Consider the following 21,058-nt stretch of genomic DNA (forward strand, 5'->3'; position numbering starts at 1 on the left):
AAACCTTCCACAGTTGAAAATCTTACGAAATTTTTGCATCTTAGAAGTTCCCATGATGTTGTTGTTTTTAACAAGAATACTTTAACTTCGTAGCGCTTGACGCACTGACAAGATCATAGCGCCCAGGCCACTGGTCTCAACTCGAACGTGATGTCAAGGAATGACGACACAATGGTTACCATGGAACTAGTCATAAACACATCAGAAAATTTTGCATCTCGATCGTGTCAAGTGGTTTCTGTACTGAGCTCGGAGTTAAAATGGATTCTTCGCTTTTATTACATGCTTCAAATGAAAAGTTCAGTTACTTAATGAGCAAAGACTTACGCTGCAGCAAAAGGTTTGTAGAACGATTTTTGGTCCGTATAAAAACGAGTGCTTTGCCAGAGAGCCTATGGTGCTGATCTTCACACTGAGAGCCAACACGAATCCCTCGAAGCCTGACATGCGGGAAGCAAATAAGCAATAAGGTGGGCGTTTCCCGTTTGTCACTTTATTGGTTAATTTCAAGTGTGTCCGATACGCTTCGTTATCGGAAAGAGTACAACAGAAATACGCTGCATCAAGTTTCTTTTTTTTTCCCTCCTCTTTCGCGAGCGCGAAATCATGATAAGATTCAAAAGTTTTGCTCATCCACTGCACTTATCAAAAATTCGTTTTTAACAGGCTTTTCACAGCGATAGTTTATTAAAAAACCACTGAATTTATGAATGAGTTGTCTCCTAAAAGTATTTATTGTAGTTGACGAAATTCAAGATTATAAACAAGAGAAATAAAAAGCTCGCGAAAAACAAATACTTTCCATTATGGCAAATCTCTCCTCAAATCACTTTAGTGCATTATAACCATGATAAAAACAATCAGTGTAAAATACTTTTATGAAAAAAGGACTAAAGCCTGACTCTATAATTGGAGACGCATTGAAACGTGTTGAATCAACCACAAAATCTCAAATTTCAAAATTCTATGAGAATACGAAAGTGTCCACGTCAATTTTGAATGTCAAGTTCAAGGTGTGTGGACGTGAGCGGCCGAATGCCTGTGTCACGCGTGCCGCGTGACGCATCAATCACTGAGGAGGGAGAGGAGGAGAAGACAGTAGTTTAAAATATTACATTTGGAAAAAAACATAAAATTTTTACAATCAGCATCGTGCGTTCAGTTTGAGTAATGATTTCTGGGCCTTTCTCGCTAAAATATAAATTCCTTTCACGCCCTAGGTTATTTTTACTCAATGCACTATCAATTACTTCCCAAACCACATCTAAAAGGATTTAAAGAATAGATTATTCAAGGAATGAATGTTGACCTGGAGTTAGACAAGATAAAATAACTATCGTTTTATTTAAAATTTGTCTATAATTTACTTTTGATTTACAAAGTGTAATGTACTTCAAGGAAAATAATATATCCTACAAATTACTTCTCCTTATAGTTCTCTATGTTATAGCTCCTTATCTAAAATATTCTGTACCGAAATGACTTTCAAGCGTCATTTGCTTGCTAAAATTTAAAATCGTAAAATATTTCTACTGTATCAATTTACACACCTTCGAGAACAATTTAATTGAGCAATCTTCATTTTTACCAAAAAACAGCAACAACACTGTATTTGCTCGCTGCATTTAAAATATTTTTGTTCGTTTCACTAATTACTACGAAAAACGAAGAGTGTACTCGCTGCCCCATATAGCCATACGGGGTTTGAAAAACCAGCGGGCAGATATCACAGTTATATTTAGCTTGAGGGTCAGGTAAATAAAATGCACACACAACACACGCCCCAACCCGTCAAAACTTACACTAACGTTATCAGCCGGAGGTCAAAAACAGTTTCCGACAAAGACAGAAAAAATTTGCCATTGGTTCAAATTCCTATCACGTGCACCACGTCGACTCATGCAAAGTATTCCGTGATCAAGTCGTGTTCTCTTGAACTGTACCCCATGAACTATACCCTACTTTCTTTTTCATTTTACACATAAAATCCTTAAATCACTCGACAAGAAAATTCCTTGTCATTTTAAAGTCCACTTTCACCTGAGAACTTTGAACGTGCCTCTTGTGTTAGGTTTACAATTGTCGTTTTTAGGGAAGCTTTGCCGTTGCATTGCTCTTAGGCACGAAGACATGCCCGATCACACACGCGTGAATGCTGTCCGTTATCATCTCTCACTTTTACGTCTCTACTACGTTTTTAGTAAAACAAGACATCGCGTTCTATCTACCCCTCTACCTTACATTGTACAAACTCGATGCCTTCTTTTCAGCTTACACTATTTCTGCTAGATTCACGGCCTTATTGGTGGGAGTCAGTCCGATGTAACTTTCAGGTCTGGCGGGTACTTGAATTCCGAGACTGGAGAATTTGGGGCAGAAGAACTTCGAGGGCGATCCTCAGCTTTTAGTCTCACTGCACCAGCCCTCTTACGGAAAGGCTTTTCACTCAGAGTGGGCGACAACAGAGCCTCTTTAACTTCTTCTATTTCTCTCTCAGTGCGATCGCCATTGTCCGATGATAGATCAACAGAGAGTTCGATTGATGCCGGCAAATTTTGGATCTTCTTGTATGAGGGATCTCTTGCAGCCAGCTTGAATTTACGGCGATTTATCTTTTCCGTCTCTTCTTCGTTTTGGTTATCATCGCTTGAGGAAGACCTGCTTCCAGCGGAGCGATCTCCCGAGGATAACTTACTTTGTACATAGTTCAGGATCTTCGAAGGAGAGGAATTGCTTTTGTGGTAGATAGGCCGAGTTGGATTCTTGTGGGATTGAGTCTGAACTCGAGCTCTCTCGGTTGAATTCGGATCCTTCTCGCCTTTAGGATCGTCACCGGGTGTCGGCTCGAACAAATCTGACTCAAGGCTGAGAGACAGACCTTGAGATGATTTTGAGGAATCGGAAAGATTACGCGTTAGCCCATTAGGCAGACCACTGTCGTTGGAACGAAACGAAGAACGCACAGAATGGCTGTCGAAAGGGTTGTAATTGGAGACACTGTTGCTGACAGCTGGGATAAACATACACTCCAGAGCGTTGTAAGTTGGTGCGCTCTTGAAGAGGGATCTGTTACGATCCAGACTCAGACATTTCTGGGCCTCAGGCGAAAGGGTCTTCTTTTCTGGAACCAGCTCTTCCAATTTCTCATCCAACGACAAACTCTTCTCAGGTTGAACGGTAGAAGTATCGGTTTCCTCTTCTCCACCATCTGAACATGCGCATTGCTCCGTGGCTTTGGATTTCTTCATGGCAACACGCTTTTTGACGCTGTCAATAATGTTAGCCGTCTTACGTCGTGACCTCCAGTCGTAGGAATCTTCACTACTGTCGCCTGGAGACTCGTCCTCTGCATCAACTCTTCCCTCCAGTTTGGCCTCCTTGGCCTTGCTAGTGCACAAATGGAGACCGTTTTCCTATAAAATATAAAAAAAGTGGAACATTGTCAGATACATCTTGTACGCACTAACAGTATTTACAGTTTCATTCCCGTTACAGCTCATTTCATTAGAGCGTCATACTAAAAAAACCAAAGTAATCGTAACGGCCAATCAGACCACAGGAAAGTATCACAAGAAGCCAATGAGAACTTTCAGTAAAAACAAGCGCCCAGAGCCAGCCGGGAAAACGGGAGCGACTGAGTTGCAATCGGTTTTACTTTCGCATCTAAGTGGCCAAGAGGATGGGCGAACTTAGACTTGAACCGTATCTTCAATAGTTGAGAGTTTAAGCCCATTCACGGTCAGAAGTGATCCACACGTAATTTACTCTTTAAAAATTTGGTTTATTGTCCAGAAAACACGAGGTAACGAGAATAAGCCATTTTATCAGAGGAACGCTGGTAACGTTAATTAGTAACTAATTTACAAGGTCAATGTCTAGCAACTAGACGCAGGAATTATTAGACTGATGCTGTGAGTAGCGTTGAGTTTACATAGCGCCGATGAACACTTATGAAGAAGACTTTAACACGGATTATAAGTAGTGTACACGAAATAAACCGCATGATGATATGTGATAACCAAAACGATTTGATTTTCACAGGATGACTTAAATTCAGATCACTGCAGAAAAAGTCTGACAAAATGCATATCTTCGGGGATCGAAATCGTCCTCACCAGACTCTAACTCGCTGGGCTCCCTGTACCAACTGAGCTATGAAGCCACAGGACGAGAGCGAGGCAAATAATTTCGGGCTCTTTGTTACCGAAGAGTTTGATCACAAATGGTAAATGCGATATACATGTAAATTATAATTTGACCTGTAGATATGACAACAAGTGATGCGCTCACTTGTTCACAACATGGAGCTTTGAAGCTCAATCGGTAGATGCGTCCAACTAGAATCTGAAAGGAATGAGATCAAAGTCTGAATTTTTTCAGATATCTTCTTCTGCAATGACTTTAAATGCACTTAACCCTTGAAGATAGATTTGATCCACTTCATCAGATCTGAAGCCTCTTAAAAAGACCAGTGATCATCTACGCCAGACGACCCTTTATCTTATTCAACGTAAGCTTTTAATTTCATTTATCAAGTTACCGCATGGTTTTCTTCCTAATTCAAAACTGTTGTGTGTTTGCCTTTTGTTCAAGATTTTGCCGGTTCAGAACAAATTTACCACTTGATTTGCTTTAAGTTTTAACCAAAAACAATGGTGTTTTAAAGACTTCTGTTCAAGGCAACGCAAGCGACAAAATTAATCTCTGATTTCGCTCACTTTTCTTACAATTAAATTAATTTCATAGAACACTGTTTAAAATCTCTTTTGCCCCGCTGATTTAAAAGATTTTAACCTAGAAACAGATGAGAGGAATTAAACTCCTACTCTTCTGCGTTTGACGTCACCATCACGCTTAACCTCTCTAATTACAGAGGCCTCAAGCTGATCTTTACTTTCATCAAGTGTTAAATTTTCCGTATCTTTTCATCTACGAGCTTTGTTGCCTTGCAACCGCTATTTTTGGTGCGTAACAGTGACGTTAAATTTCCGGTTATCCTTCGCACAATAATAGATGCGTCCATCAACTTCTATTCAGACAAGCAGGCTTATTTTTAACGAGATAGTTGTTATCGAGGTAAAGGAGCTGTGTTGTGCCCTGTACAAATGCAGAGTTAACAGATCGTGCGTTCCTTTGATGTACATCAAAATAACTGTCCTAAATACTGCAGTAAATGCTCTTTTAATTTAGAGGTCGGCAAGTATTGTTTGAGCTATCTAAGTATGGAAATTAAAACTTCTCTTTTTTACCCCATACATTTTTCGGATCAATATCAGCATCTGGGCAACTGCCCACCTACCCCTCCCCTAATCCAACAACAGTCAATTGATAACAAATTAGGGTTAATGTTGGGTTAGGGGAGGGGTAGGTGGGCAGTTGCCCAGACACTGATATTGATCCCATTTTTCCATTGTGTGAGCGGCCATTTTTAAAGCATCAATCGAATTTTGCGTCCGCCATTTTGTCTGAAATTTCTGGTAATGCTCCATGGCGACAAAATCTTAACTTCCTTGGTAACTGACCTACACGACCTACACGAAACAGAGCCAGTGAATTTCCAACTAAGCTTGTTGCTAATCCTTGCTAAAAAACGGTTTTAGGCGTTTTCGCAAGATAGGTCCCCCGCCTTAACCACTCGGCTCGTTGCATCTTTAACTGGTATCCACATAGTATCAGATCCTCATGAACAGGTAAAAGAAGATGTATGCGGGTTATCAGTAAGAAGAATTTTCTAGCTGAAAGTGTTGACGGTGGTCTGACTTACGGTATAGTCGAATGGGGTCTTGACTTACGGTATAGTCGAATGGGGTCTCCTGGGATACTGATCGGAAAGAAGCAGAAAAGTGCTCCTGTGTCTAGTTTTCCGGTTTATCTAAGTTGTTATTTTCACTTAGCATAAAGTGCAAAAACATGCTCCTGTTCTAACAGGACATCGACTATTACCTAAGATGCAGAAAAAGTGGCCATTGAATGAGAAAAGCATATTAATTCTGATACCTTGAATATATCAAAATCATTAAATTAATCACTTAACACTGACCTTTCCAACGTAGGGATTTTCGCCAACATCCGACGAGTTTCTTTGCAACTTAACTTTCCTAAGCTCTTCAAGCTCCATCTGAGTTTCGTAGAGGCGCTCCCTGACACTTTGAAAATCTTCTGAAGTTCTTTTGAACTGCAGCTCAAACTGGCGACTGTGCTCCATCTGTTTCTTTATGGCTTCGTCTCGATTACGAATAACTTCGGTTAAACGCACAGTGGCTTCATCCCTTTCCTTCCTCAGTTGCTCCCTTTCTGCCGAAGTTTCCTTCCAGGCTTTTTCGTACAGGTCGCGCTGCTCTCGATAGGTGTTCGCGGTCTGCTCGAAGTCTTTGCATCGCTTCTTCAGGTCTTCTATATCACGAGAGGATATTGTCAGTTTAAGCTCCAGCTCGTCAGCCTTATCTCGGAGGACTGAGTAATCTGCCACAGTACTTTCATGGGTTTCTTGAGTCTGTTTTCTGTCTTCTTCCACGATATCGTAGCGAGCTTTCAGAGCTTCTGTCCAGCACTTAAGCTCTTCCAACTCCCTCAGCATTTCATCCTTTTCTGATTTAAGCTTTTGGTTGGTGAATTGGAGCTGGCGAAATTTCACTTTCAGTTCTTCGGCCCTTTGAATGTTGTCTTTCTGGATTTCCAATTTCTCCGTCAACTTCATCGATTCCCGTCTCTGGTTATCATAATTTTTGGAAATCTCGGTAAAGCGGTTCAACAGCTCGTCTTTTTTCATCATGGTTTCCTCGAGTTTCTCTTTTAAGTTGTCCACTTCCTCTTTGGTGGTGAGAAGCTTCATCTGAAGAGCTATTATAAAATGTGTCCTCTCCACCATTTCTCTGTTCTTGACTTGACAGTGAAGGGCTGCCCCGTCCACCAATTTCTTGGCGCTGGAGTGCGATTCCATCAGCAGAGCCTCCGTGTCAAATTTTCGCTTTTCGAGGTCTTCAATCAGCCGATCCTTCTCCTGAAGTTCGCACGAAGTTCTGCTCAAATGCTTCTTCAGTACCTCGTTTTCTTTCAGGATTGTGTCGTAGCGGATCGTCAAATCTTGTAGATCGCTTATTGTTCGCTTTAAATGATTGCTCATAATGTCCAAGTCTGGGGCTCGACCATTGGATCCTGCACAGTGAAGAGTGAAAAACCCAATATGAGAGAACTACCCGATTGCATTTGCTTCGCCTAAAGCGAAAGGGAAAATAAGAAACTCGCTCTTCATAAACAGGAATATAAATGTCGACGACCGGATGGTAAACCTCCCTGGGCGGTAAAAACCCCATCTCGAATGATGTCAGAATTAATGTTATTGCCGATGAAAAGGTTAGATCTAGCGTTGAAGATACGGTTACGGAAAATTATTTACAGCAATCGAATGAAAGCATATATCTAAGAGCTACTGGTCTGTTTGGCTACTGTTATTCTGGATCAACCGATACATGATACAAAATTAAAACACATGCCCTTGGAATTCTTAAAGTGTGAGTATTTTTATCTTCCGGGTTTATGTTTCAATAAACAAAACAAGTTTGCAGCCAGACCAGCACTTCAATAAAATAACCCTAAGATCGTTTACTGAGAAATGTAGTTACACTACAGGGTTACAATATGTCCAAATTTAACCGGGTTGTGGCATGTAACCAGGTAAGAGTTCTAAATTAAACAATAAGAGAAAATTCATGAAAAAATCGACTCAAAGTCAAATGCATAATGAAGCTACAGTTCACTGCTTTAACATGTCACTTAACACGTTCAAGTTTAATCCTTTTAGGCATATTGGTTGTAAAAAAAAAAAAACAAACAGCACCACAAACGCCTGTCACACAAGTTTAGGCAAAATGAACTGTTGTTATCATATCCAATCCCTTTTTTTCATGTTGAATAGGTTGTTAATAAACCTTAGCGGTACAATGAAGTTTGCAACTCAGTGCCATTAAGGAGATCTGACTTGGTTACCATTGACGTTAAAGATACCAAAATTAGTAACAAATAATTCCTAATATCGGATTATGAACTAACTGTATATGAGCTAAAGATAAGCCTCAATCGAATCGATGAATTAAAAGAGAAAACTGTACTCCCCCGAAAAGACAGGAAGTTTAAACACTAGTATACCATGTATATCTTCTTGAAGTGCGGCTCTTGTCCTAATAACTTAAAGGAATGTGAAAGCTCTTGTACTGTATATAAACTGTGCCTGAGGGAACATAAAAGAAATGACTAGAATTCGCATCCTTTTACTTTTTGGTTGAAAAAATATCCAAAATGGACGAACGAAGCCTATTCCAAGAGTCTCTATGCTGTGATGCGAACTCAAACCTGTAAATTTACCTAAGTACAATTTTAAAATCCTTTTAGTCGGCAAGTTTGGAGGGTATTTATTTGCTCAAACGTTTCTTTTTATTAGCACTACCGAATGAACCGACCATTTCTTGTGTGACACCATGTGTGTAGAAGTGTATCAGTTTTTAACTCGGAGACACGAATTCAGCTTTGAGAGAGGGAAGAAAAAGGTTGAGTTGGTAAATAGCAATGCCGCAACGGAAAACTAGCGCACACGCGTGCTGGATATGGGTGGGGTTTTCCCTTTTTAGCGGATATAGGGTGAGGATAAAACTGTTGAATTAGGCAGAAAAAAAATGATGCTCAGTCAGGTTTGAAATCCGCGACAATGACGTAGTTTACAGATTCAGTTATTTCACATTTTGTACGTCGTCATCGATTACGCTGTGAAAATTTAGTTTAAATTTGGGGTCGCAAAAGATCCTGATCAGGGCCGGGTTGTTCAAAGCTGGGTTAAGATAACCCAGGGTTAGTATAAAATTTGATTTAAGATCTGAAAGCTTGAAAAAAAAAATTCAGCTTAAATCTTTTTGTCTTCAATTTGTTGATTGAATGCTCTAAAAATAAATGAAGAAAATTACCCTCAAACAGCTTTTGAACAAAGAAATATAGAAACCTAGATTAAAATTTAACCCTGGGTTAGCGCTAATCGGCCTTTGAACAACTGGGCCCAGTTTATTGAACACGCAATGCCAATTTTAGTTCGCTAAAACTCATAAGCTTGCCGCGAAAGATCAAGTTACTTGCTAATCTGTTCGACCACATTATTTGTATGTAAACTCTGTTGGCTAATTGAGATTTTGAAACGTCACAACTGCTTTATCTTAGTGTTTAGTTGGGAGAAATTACATCCTCCTAAATTCGATGAAGTATTGGCGGCTCAACTATAACGGTAAATCAAACAGCAAACAAACCAGTTCGGACGTGATTGAAATTTTAATTTTTTCCTACCCATCTAATCCATGGTAACATTGTTTTGTGTAAAAGAAAGCTATTTGGAAACGACACTTCAATACCGAAAATGGGATGATTAGCTGAATTAAAGACATAGACATAAAGAGGTCGAGGAGCGAAGACCTAATGAGTGAAACTACACAAAACTTTCAAAGAACGGAAATGCTACACACAAATAGTGCAATATATTGGCACCATTCTTGAGAGAAAAACACTAGAAGGATCGCCATACGTGCGGATAACGTCATTTCAAAAGAATTGTCTGATATAAATATCCGAACCTTGCCCAGATTCACCGAAGAAATGAAGCTTAAATGCAAGAATTAAGTGGTAATATTTGCTTACAAATATCAGACACAGACAATTTCTCAAGAAATTCTCGTGTAATGACGAAGTTGACTTTCAAATCTAGATGTCATTAAGCTCCGGAAAATTAGCAATAATCATAACAAATACCTCAGTTATATTCATGTTTACAAAAGTAGGACAAGGATTAATCCAGGCCTTATTGGGAAGTCTATGCACCAGTATAAAAGAAATACCGGAGATCCAAATGGATTAATGGATAACCTTTTAGCAAAAAATTTTCAGGAAATTTTGGCACGATAATTCGAGAAAAAAGGTTTAGTTCGTACATTTTGAGTTTCCTTTTTCAATTCTGTAACTAATGTAATCGCGAAATCACACTTGATGATGACAACCGTAAAAAAATTGTGTAGAGATTTAGCTGGTTGGCACAGTGATGGGAAATCGGATAGAGGAATTTTGTATACACCTTTTTTGATCTCTTGAATGAAGCCCAAAAAAGTTGGAAATATGACTTTTTTCAAATGTTCTGTTCTTTTCAATCTTTTTAAGTTGCCATCGCCGAACGGGCAAAGTTAGGGGTCCTTCTCTGTCCTAACTTTGAAAATGCCAGAGAAACGTTAGCGACAGATTTTCAAAACAGGAAAAGATTAAGCCCACAACCTTCACGTTTACTCTGACATGGTACTTTATCAAAACGAAGTATGAACAGAATATTTAATTTATACTAGAATACGCGATTGGAGACTTAACCTCTTCATTTCTCGACTTTCAATTTTCTGTTTTGCCTTTTTTTTTTTAAGTACGACGTGCCGTCGAATTTCCATGTTTCTCGCAAATATTTTTGACAGCCATGTTTTCTGGCAATCGTTGGGTGTGCGGAAAATTGGTGGCGACCAGAATTTGCGCGGGAAATTGGCGCGGTTACTCGATGCTTTCCCGCCACTTTGAACCAAGCATAACCTGGAACTGATGAACTTTCTTTTTTGAAATAAGAATTTGGCAAAACTTTTGCTTGAAATGATAAACCAGATCACAAGTGACAAGGCCACAAGGATGCTGCAAATAAGCATACCTACAGTAGTGAAGTTCTCCATCATTTACACGTAAGAAAAATGAACAGTTGTGAAACAATAGAAACGAGAAAGTTTTTAAAAAGACATTGAAGATTGAGAGTAGATGTTCTTTAACCTCAAGATTGTACCAAAATCCTATATATTTGTTCTATAAACTTGAGATAAGATATTTTGATATCAGAAAGGGATTGACGCAGTGGAATACAATGGAAGACTGATAGAGACAAAGGAAAACAACGACCGCTTCGAGACAAACAAGATTATTAAGGAAATTTGCCAAGCGTTAAATAATTTTTAATGACATTATGACTTATCAGTTATTTTTCATAAAATCCAATTTTCTGTTTAGCGAAGTTTGACTCATGTTGCAAGTTTTTTTGTTTCATTTTTTCTCAACTACTTGAGCTGGGTTTACAAAAAAAAATCGGCTGATTTTTGAGAAAGCTTTCAATAGCTTTTACCACAAGTTTTTTTAAATATACTTCAAATTCTTGACATTCTGTAATTGATAAACTGTACATCTAGAAGGCAATATCCTTCAATCTTATTGAATTATAACTGTGTTCAGGTGAAGGTTATTCAATTAATTAGGCTCATCTGTTATTCTTGAATAACCATTTATAGCCATCCAAAAAATAAAACAAAAAACAGGGAACAGGATAAAATAGAGATAACAACTCTAAGAAGAGCCTTACCTAAAAAGAAGTTTTCCCTTTCCATCATGAGTGGGCTTGGTCCTGCAATAGATAAATAAAGTAAAAGCTCAAATGAGTACAGTATGTAGAAGTTATGCTTTGAAAATTTGGTATACATTTGTGTGCATCCATAAGAAAAGGAGAGGGAGTGATGAAGAGCAAAGGACTTTAAAAAAGGTCTTATTCTGACCATCAAAATAGAGCTTTCTCTCACGGTAATAGCATTTATGTTTATCTACTCTGTTGTACTGCAGGACAGAAATTGAAAATTGGATAACACAAGCCAATTCTAATCCAATTTGATGAGAGGATAAAAACAAGACTAGAATTCAAAGCAGTGATGAACAGTGTAAGTATCAGTTCACAAAATCTCAAGATGATTGATATCTACATAAAATGACACCCTTGTAAGTAATAGGTAGTTTAAAAAAGTCAAATAATAGAAGCAAATGTTTAAAAAGAATGCTAAATGGTTTAAAGGATTTAATCACAGTTTCGTTTTTCCCATAATTTCCAAGTAATAAGCAGTGAGATGTGAATTTCCCCCAAAATTTCCCACAACTGGAGAAACATGCATCTCATTTGTATTAATCATGATTCATAACAAGTGAATCTTCAGGATTGAAGTTTTTGACATTCATCACTCCATAAAAAAGAGGACATAAATATGAGGAGGAAAACCTTCATACTTGCATTGACATTTAATTTTGTCAGCTTGGTAATTATATGTGTTATTTTTACCCTCTGTATCTCCTTGTGAAACAAAAAAAGGCAAGGGGTGACAACTCCCTCATGGGAGGGAATGGGATGCAATGGATCTTCATTGTGTTGGGTACATTTAGGATGAGTCATCAAACATTCCTTCAAGGCATTATTAGAAACACACATGCAAAAAGATACAAATGTAACATTGCTTTTGTCATTCCCATCAACTGAGATGAAAATTTTAAATGTTTTCCTTGGTACCAGATGAGAGTCCTCTTTTATTAATTTGTATCTTTGGGGGTCAACTTAGGATTAAGCCACATGCAATAGGCCTCTGTGAGAGATGTGCTCTAAAATTCCATTCTGCATTCTCTCCTTTTTTATATTGAGGTTTCTTCCTAGACTGCACAGGATCCTAGACTAGTATCTCTATGGCATTTTTGAGGCATATTAGGTTATGCATCTACTTTCATTTGTTTATTTCCTGACATATTTTCCTGACAAATATTGAAATCACAATCAAATTTTTTTTGTAATGTTTGCAGAAAATGTAAGAAAGTTCTTTGGGTGTTTTTAGCGATAAAAAATATTCACACTTGTGGGATATGAGATATGAAATGAAAGGTAATGTGATGTGAAGTGGTAATATCAAACATGCTCTCATGAAAAATTTTCGAATGCTAAATATGAAAAGCTGTTTCTATTTTTGGTTAATTGTCAAATGTAGTCTAGACACCCTTCACTTTTATTTACAATGTTTAAAGAGAAAAAAAATGAGTGGTTTTATAAAAAAACCTGAAATATTGTTGTGGTAATCAAGAAAATTTACATTCACATCAATGATTAAGTATGAAGGGTCACCTTTAAAATGTTAGTAGCACTTCTTGAATAAAGTACAAAAATTATAAAAAAAAATTGTTCTTGCTTAATTCTTGATAAATGAACAAAGAAACAAGGAAAAAATAAACAACAGAGGTGTTGGTGTTGAAATAAAATAATAAATTGATCAAAAAACTGATGAAAAATTAAATAAAGAAGCAAATGATAGCAAATAAGCAATTATGCAAAGGAGAAAAAAACATATCTTTCAGTGTGCAAGCTGAAACATTCTTTCTGAGAAAGGAGCAACACCACAAGGATTGCAGTCAATTTTAGGTGAAATGCAACACCAAACTGTCCTCAGTGGCTACCAGCAAATCTGTGGTGGATGTCTCAGCTGAAATATCTATAGCTAATAGTATGACTGTTAGCTAATAGTATGACTGTCTGCAAGGGCATGCCTTACCAACACTTTGTGTCATTTGTTTGTCTGTTCAGTGAAGTTAAAAAAAAAGCTAGGTGCATATTTTGTGGCTTCTGTCAGGACACCCTGTTGAGTAAATAAATGTCTCATACTTCAAATGTTTTCAGCATGAACCATTTTATAAGGGAAATTTTAGATTGACTCCTATTCTCTTTGAGCGCGGGTGATGAAAGCATTTCCTGTTCACATGATAGAATATTTCTTTTTAAAGTTTAACACTGTGTTGAACTGAAGTCTAATTTTTGAAGTGAAAACATTACATCTGAAGGAAGTTGTGGGTGGAACTGCGGTAATAATAGTGAGGTTCAACAGTAATAATCATGACAATACTCTCTCATTAAGACTTGGCACAATTATTTTTAAGACTACCGTATTGTTTTTTTTGTCTTATTTATTTTCTGTGTGTAGTAATAATTTCTCTTAAAGAAAACATATTTTGGTATTTTTAACATAATAATTGATATTTCAAATGGGAACATAATAATAGCAACAGCACAAATCAGTATTACTGTCCAAGTTTGAAAGCCCTCTAAAAAATATCACTAAAAAACCTAGTGTATTTTGAGGATTTCATTTTCTTGATAAATTCAAGACATAAATAGTCAAAAAATTAATGGATCAATAAAAAGTCATAGTAACTTATAACGACAGAACGTACATTTGACATTATCGAATGACTTGATATTAATTCACCGAAATAAAAAAAATCTTACTGTCTTGCTTGATTAAAGCACTAGAAGTCGCTGGTGAAAAAATTGGGGTAATCAACTCAAAATTCTCTTTTTGTTTAATTTCTGTGTTCAGCTATTTGAATGTATCGTGATGTTTTGACAACAAATGTGATTTGAATATCAATATGTGAAATCTTTGATCTACAAGTTTTCAAAGAATGAAATTCCACTAAAAAGATTGCCATTGCCTAAGATAATTGGGTTTTGGAAATTTTCTTGATTTCATCATTGTAATCACTTTAAAAAAGGCATGAACTGAAAATTGGTGGTGATCGATGATTCGCAAGGTTGTAATTTCGCTCACACACGTCTTACAACACAAGTCAGCTGAAGGGATCGAAAACCAGCGTTCCTACATGATAAATCCATAATATGTATTTTGGCTACAGTAGTTGTATCTTGAAATAAATCCAACGAATTTCAAGAGTCTTTTACTCAGTGCTATGGCCAGCTTTTCCTTACGTTATTTTAAGTCCACTTAATATTGCCTAGTAAACACCACCCAAAACAGATATAGACACGCAATGAACTATACTTACTTGAGGTAGCCTTTTCTCCTGTTATTATCTCGAACAAATGGGGGTTCAGTAGTTGGATGGCATCGATAAAGTGTGAATATCCTGTCTCTCCTTTAGTCATGAGGATGTCGAGTAATTTCCCAGCTTTCTGTTCACGAGTTTTTTCTGCATTAACAAGATCACAATCTCCTAAGTCGAATACCGCCTTACTGCGAAGGTAGTCAAACAAAAAGGTTCGATCTAGCTGTAAGTACTGCACAATCTCCACTCGATTCCTCTCCAAAATATCTTCAAAAGTCTCTTCGCCCATTTCCATGCTCGGAAAATGATTCAATCATACAGAAAATGGATCGATGCGCAGTTCTACTTCAGCTTATATCGACCACGTTAGCAGACAGGAAGCCAAACTACTCAAGCGGAACGTAAAGTGACCCCGCTATGATCAAAACTCAACTTCTCTTTTCTACAGGCGAACTGCACTCAATCACATGATCTCCGCAGAGGGGCGGAGTGGTACAATAAACCATGTAATGATGTTCCCCACCGGATAGCAATTTACGGACCGTTCACCGATCGAGCCGAAAAAAAGAGGCAGATTTACTGATCATTGAATGCAGTGTTATGTCCTTAGATAATTCATGTCCTCGATTCTCGCTCAGACATTGCAGGTACACCATCAGCGTGGGTGTGGGTGACCTTGCTTTGTATATGTATGAATAAAAGGAATATTGTTTTATTAGAAGAATAGAAGTTCCGCATTTCGGTATCGCGTGTGGAAGTTGTATCAGTCGAAACCTTCTTGGAAACCAAGCTTAGACGACGTTGGAACGGCTCCAATTTCCAAACTGCTCAGCAAATAATTGATAATGGATTTCTGTTTTTCTTTCGGTTATACCCTGTCAAATCAGCATATAACAAAACGCAACGACGGTCTTCTTTACGGGCAACTGAAGAACGCAGCCAACCGGTACAATCTGTCTGGTTTCTGAAAACAAAATAGGGGTCAATAGATGTCTAATAATAATTCGAGCTTGGTTATAAAACAAAACGTGAGGAGATGAATTTTAAACTCACGTACACATGCTCACGAGATTTGAATACGAATGAACATACTAGATTGGCACGAGAATGAGCTTTGGCGGCTTTTTACATAATGGAAGTAGTTCCACTGATAAGGGCCTGTTTAAAATCCAGACCTTTGTTATACTGAGGACTTTATCTGTTATATTTAGGTCGTTTTATTTATCAAGGCTGTCTATGCTAGAATATCATCTGATGACCACTTCTCATTACTCATCATCTTTAAAGCTTTTCTCAAAGAAGCTGCGTCAGAGTGGTTTTTGAATTTTCAAGATGATTTATCACAGTTTGTGTAAACATTTTCCATCCTGAACCATCCACGACCTGTATTGCATAGCAATCCTGGACAACAGTACTTATTCAATATATGCTAATTCATGACACTCTTGTAACTATCTTAGTTGTAAATGGGTAGAAAATTTCACTGTTTTAATAAAAAGTCTAAGAACGATTCATTCGAGAGTCAACGCTCTGTACATTTAATCCTACGAAATGATGACAAGGCGGCGGGCGGGGGAAAGGGGGAAAGGGGGAAAGGGGGAAGGGGGGGATGGGGAAATCGGACGCCAAATGACCACACACCCCATGTGCAAAGCATGGTTTTTTTAATTTACCTTTTAAGATTTTACCCGTCTGTCATTTACTTGAATCATGGGCCGGTTACATAACCAATGGATTTTATGCAAAGGGTTCAAAGTGTTGATGAATGTGAATAGGCTGACGTTCAGAAACACATTTTTTCAAATAAAATTAAACTTCACTCCATCAGATATCATACCCTTTATGGTAGTCACTTCCATTTCGACTAACCCCATTTCCTTCGTTGTCCCGCTCTTTCAATCTGGTTTTCCCAAAATAGTGACCAATTTTAGACACTACGTGATTAGATCAGTTACTCCCTACTGTGACAAAATTTACTTCGTCAACACTTTGCAATCTGATTTTAGGACCTTCGTGATGCGAAGTTGTCAGTACCTAGGAATTAACGCAAGCTTCTCACTGTAACCAAGGTGATAAACATGGACATGAACATGTTTGGTGTGCTCAGCTTCAGAGGAAATACTGGGGAAGGGAAATACCCCATTACTTCGAGGACATTTTGAACTAAATGGTGGCCGTTACGCTAGTATGGTCATCGAGGAAGTCCTTGCGCAATATTTGTGTCAGACTTCTACAAGTGGTCTCCCTTACGTCAAAGATAAGGACGTCTCCTTGGAAACTGTCATAATTTCAATTATTCTACTTTCATTTTTCGTCACCTGTTGTTCAGTATTCAGTTCATGTCTGGTTAGAGAACACAAAGTACTAAGATCATGTAATATAATCAAAACATTTCAACTTAATGATTAGAAAACGTATTTCTCATCAGATCAGATCTTTGCTTCCTTTCCAAAAGTAAATCTCGAGTGGAGGTGCGTGTCTTAGATGTAGGAATGGGTTAAAAATGGGTCTCACTCTAAATCCATCATATATGAAAATATCTTTAAAAAATATTCCATGAGCCTTAACGACTAAAGAATTAAGGAGCCTTAAAGAGGTCAAATAGTAACAGTCTACAACTTACGTGATAAACTAGTCAAGGGCGGATCCGTTGTAATTCTGTTTTGCCATTAACGGATTAGACATTGTCATCTTTCCAGGGAAATGACCTTTTTAAGACATTAACTATTTGCTGATGCGTCGGAATTAAGTGCAGAATGTTTTTCTAGAAGAGTGTGTACTTCCCTTTACTGATATCGGCACTTTCCTTGTACTTCCTTGAGAGAAAACCGCTAGCATCACAAGAATGTGCTTAGTTAGTAAAAGCCGCTAACCGTTATCTGAAAGGCACAGGTTCGAAATAAGTCCTGTAGTTTATTTTTGAGAATCAGTCCGTTTAGTATCCGCAATCTGTTGATAGAGCAGACGACAAGAAGTTCAGTTTACATCGTTTCTGTTTTCCGTTTGTTGTTTGTCCTAAACGTCATATTTAACCTGTCATTAGTCTGCTAGTAAGTAAGCTTAAACGGATGACTTTAAATGAAACGAAGGAACATAAACCGTCTGATTTTACTCAACTAGCCCATTGAAAAAACTCTGTTATAAGATGGCAAAATTGCCTTTTTCACGTCTATTGTGTATACTTTTGTCAAAGAGTTCAAACAGCCTACGGGGGAAGGCGAGCAAATCAATTTTTGGATATTTCCTTACTTAACTTTTTAATGGATGAAAGCTAAGCTGAAGGCTTAAGAATTTGACTCAGACGGTTTTTAAGGTCTTTTAAATACCCAAAGGGAGTTGAAAAGCGATCGTTCAAAAATGCAGTTTAAGAATTGTTTATTGCCATGGTTATGAGACAGACTTTTTAAAAACAACTGGTCACTATACGAGTAAAATAATTGTCTCATCAAAATTACTCTTGTTGAGGAAGACAAGTAATAAGCCTTCGTATCTTAATGGTGACAAGGACGATTTATTGTTTGAAAAATTTTCAACGCTGCGGGAAAAGAAATGAAACTGAATGAACTGTCAAGGTTTAGAAATAATGAAGTTTAATGATGATGAGAAGAGAGGATAGGTAAAAGAAAAGGTCTATCATAAAGCCATTAATTGGCAAATTAATCAATTGGTTACTCGATTAATCAGTCGATCTATAATTGGTTTGGGGGAATACATACAGCATGAATACAGCGCCCAGAAACTGATCTAAAGTGTCATTCTATAAATTCTCCTTAGATTACTTCTCTTACATCATTTTTTCGTGTGACTATAAGTTATATAAGTCAGGCCGTGATAGCACGTGCTTAAAAAATTACTGACTGCGGGGAAAACTACGCTTGGTGCGACAGAGTTGTCAGCTCTTAGGGATCTGTTGCAGCCCAATCTAACAAGACGCCAGGAGCAAGGAGACTAGGAGTTTTCCAACACGGACGGTCTTAATGCACTAGCGCGTCCGAATCTTGAGCGTAATCGCAAACACACTTTCGATGTAATCTCGAACTGGAACAATACCATGCACTCTCGTAATGTAATCAGCTAGCACTCTAAATTTAAAGTTCCACAAGAGATTACAAACTGAGTCTATGTATCAAACTTAGAAGCACCTCACTCACCCGAGTCGTTTTTAAAATATAAGCTAATTGTTTAGATGAGAGATAGAGCCCTTTGAGAAACTGAGTATTTCTTCAAATTATGTTTGAATTAAATCACTAAATTGAAGATTAGCACTTCCTTCGAACAACTACATTTCAACGTTTCCATGCAAACATTTAAAGTCTATGTCAGGCGCACACCCATGGGCCCCTGGCCAGTGTTTGCCCCCCCTAATTCTAAGTGTCCGTTTTATAAAGGCCCTCGGAAGTCGTGAAAGCATAAAAAGCTTACATTTTCGATCCGTTACAGTGTAAACGAAACACGATATTGGCCACTTTATAACCCCTGATATTTGTCTCGACTTACAGATCTTACCTCCAAGTGTAGTGAGGACATCCTTAGGACCTTCTGAAAGTGAAGAATGACATCCTGCTCAATATGAATGAACAACATGTAATCCTTCTAGTGCTACTCGATCTTAGTGCTGCTTTCGATACAGTCGAGCATAATTTATTGCTGGAGGCACTCAATACGCTGGGACTTGAGGGCAGGGTGTCCAAGTGGTTGCGATCGTACTTATCAGGGCGCAGTCAGAGGATGTTAGTCCGTAGGTGTCTGTCGAAGAAGTTTGATTTGAACTGCGGAGTACTCCAAGGCTCCTGTTTAGGACCGCTCTTATTTACCATCTATACGAGCTCGTTACTATGCGTCGTCAAAAAATGTCTTCCATCTGTCCACTGCTATGCAGACGACCCAACTTTACGTCTCTTTCCGCCCCGCAGATGGGACAGGTCACTTGGATGTCATTACTGCTATTGAGTGTTGTATTACGGCGATCAGGTGTTGGATGCGTGAGAACAAACTATTGTTGAACGAGGAAAAAACTGAGTTTCTTTTAATTGGCACGGAGCAGCAGCTTGCCAAAGTTGATATTGGACACATTAAAGTTGGCAAAGTAAATATAGCTCCGCAGAGAGTCCAGAATACAGCTGCACGCCCCATATTCCAGGAGAGCAGATTTTGTCATATCACACCTCTGCTCAAGTCATTACACTGGCTGCCTATGAAATATCGCATGGTTTTTAAAATTATCTTAATTACTTTTAAAGCGATACATGATCTCGTCCCGGCCTACATAAGTGAGCTTATTTCTGTTAGAGATACTAGAAGATATGATTTACGTTCCAATGACGGCTTACTCCTTGCTCCTTGCAGGGGTAAAACACTCACCACGCTCGGCGATCGATCTTTCCATGCGGCCGCCCCTAAACTGTGGAACGATCTTCCGGGCTCTATCAGAAACACCCAATCTTTAAACAAGTTTAAGAAGGCCATTAAGACTCTTTTATTTGCAAAGCTTTTTAATTCTTTGCATCTAATTTTATATTTCTACATCTTCTTAGAGAACATTTTTCTTTTTAGTTTTTAATATCTATGTAAGGTTGAATTTTTAACATTTAATTGTAATGCGCAATTGAAAATTCTTATATTGATAATTGCGCAATATAAGTCTATAAATTATTGTTATTATTATTATCATTAGTATTATTATTACCATCGGTGTTGACCACCTATCAATAAAGAATCAACAACTGAAGACCCGTCTTGAGGAGATGAAAACTTTAAAGGCGCCTGAAGCATGTTAAAATTCGAGGCAAATTGAGAAAAGGGATACACGAGTGTGCGAATGAAAGGCATGCATATGATCTTGTTTTGCTAATGAAGATATTGTCCGCTGAGGAGAAAGCCAGACAGTTGAAAATTCAAGTCAAAGAAGAAAGGAAGAAGAACGTACAATTGCTCAACAAGCTGAAAAAACTGTCACAGATTTTTGAAGAGGAACAATGGCAGACCATGAAATTATCAGAACTGTTGTCCTGTAGCAAAGTAGTTTCAAAACGTTCAAAGACCTACTAATTGGACTCGCGAACATGTCAATGGAGGGAGAGCAAGCTATCTCGGAGTTGCTTGAACTGAAGAGCTGGGCTGAAGCGTTGATGCCTGTTTCGAAATTGTGGAAAGAAGCAAACAACAGTACCAAGAGAGGTACTAATCGAACGCTGCAGAAATAAGTGAACCGAGGGAACGACTTATTCGAACCGAAGAATAGTTGAAGTCTTTGACGATGGGAAGAGAACATTCCCCGAATTTATCCAATTTGGTGAGCTCTTTCATAGTAATTTTTAGTCTCCGTTTTCGTTAGGATATAGGTGGCTACTGAAGTGTTAGCCTACCGTGGACTAAT

General features: G+C 38.0%; 1 protein-coding gene and 1 long non-coding RNA gene across 2 annotated transcripts; one reads left to right on the top strand and one right to left on the bottom strand.

Annotated features, from left to right (window-relative positions):
* The first annotated feature begins 90 nt into the window (after window positions 1-90).
* Window positions 91-20,408, top strand: LOC149039008 (uncharacterized). Its single transcript, XR_016180264.1, has 3 exons — window positions 91-470; window positions 11,659-11,753; window positions 19,182-20,408. It is a non-coding gene; the product is annotated as an uncharacterized LOC149039008 (long non-coding RNA).
* LOC113666560 (uncharacterized) lies at window positions 1,316-16,579 on the bottom strand. Its single transcript, XM_027182356.2, has 5 exons — window positions 16,520-16,579; window positions 14,683-15,646; window positions 11,405-11,446; window positions 6,041-7,155; window positions 1,316-3,413 (listed from the first exon to the last, which is right to left on the bottom strand). Exons 2-5 carry the CDS (start codon window positions 14,975-14,977, stop codon window positions 2,313-2,315), a joined length of 2,553 nt encoding a protein of 850 aa, XP_027038157.2. The 5' UTR covers window positions 14,978-15,646; window positions 16,520-16,579; the 3' UTR covers window positions 1,316-2,312.
* Window positions 20,409-21,058: the final 650 nt, after the last annotated feature.

This window comes from Pocillopora damicornis, chromosome 10 (genome assembly GCF_964200805.1).
Source record: "Pocillopora damicornis chromosome 10, jaPocDami1.2, whole genome shotgun sequence".
Classification (NCBI taxonomy): Eukaryota; Metazoa; Cnidaria; class Anthozoa; order Scleractinia; family Pocilloporidae; genus Pocillopora; species Pocillopora damicornis.

Coding starts and splice junctions, on each gene's coding strand:
- LOC113666560 (XM_027182356.2), bottom strand. CDS start 14,977: ATGGAAATGGGCGAAGAGACTTTTGAAGATATTTTGGAGAGGAATCGA. Junction 11,447..14,682: donor AGGAGAAAAGGCTACCTCAA/GTAAGTATAGTT, acceptor TATCTATTGCAG/GACCAAGCCCACTCATGATG. Junction 7,156..11,404: donor AAGGGAAAACTTCTTTTTAG/GTAAGGCTCTTC, acceptor TTCACTGTGCAG/GATCCAATGGTCGAGCCCCA.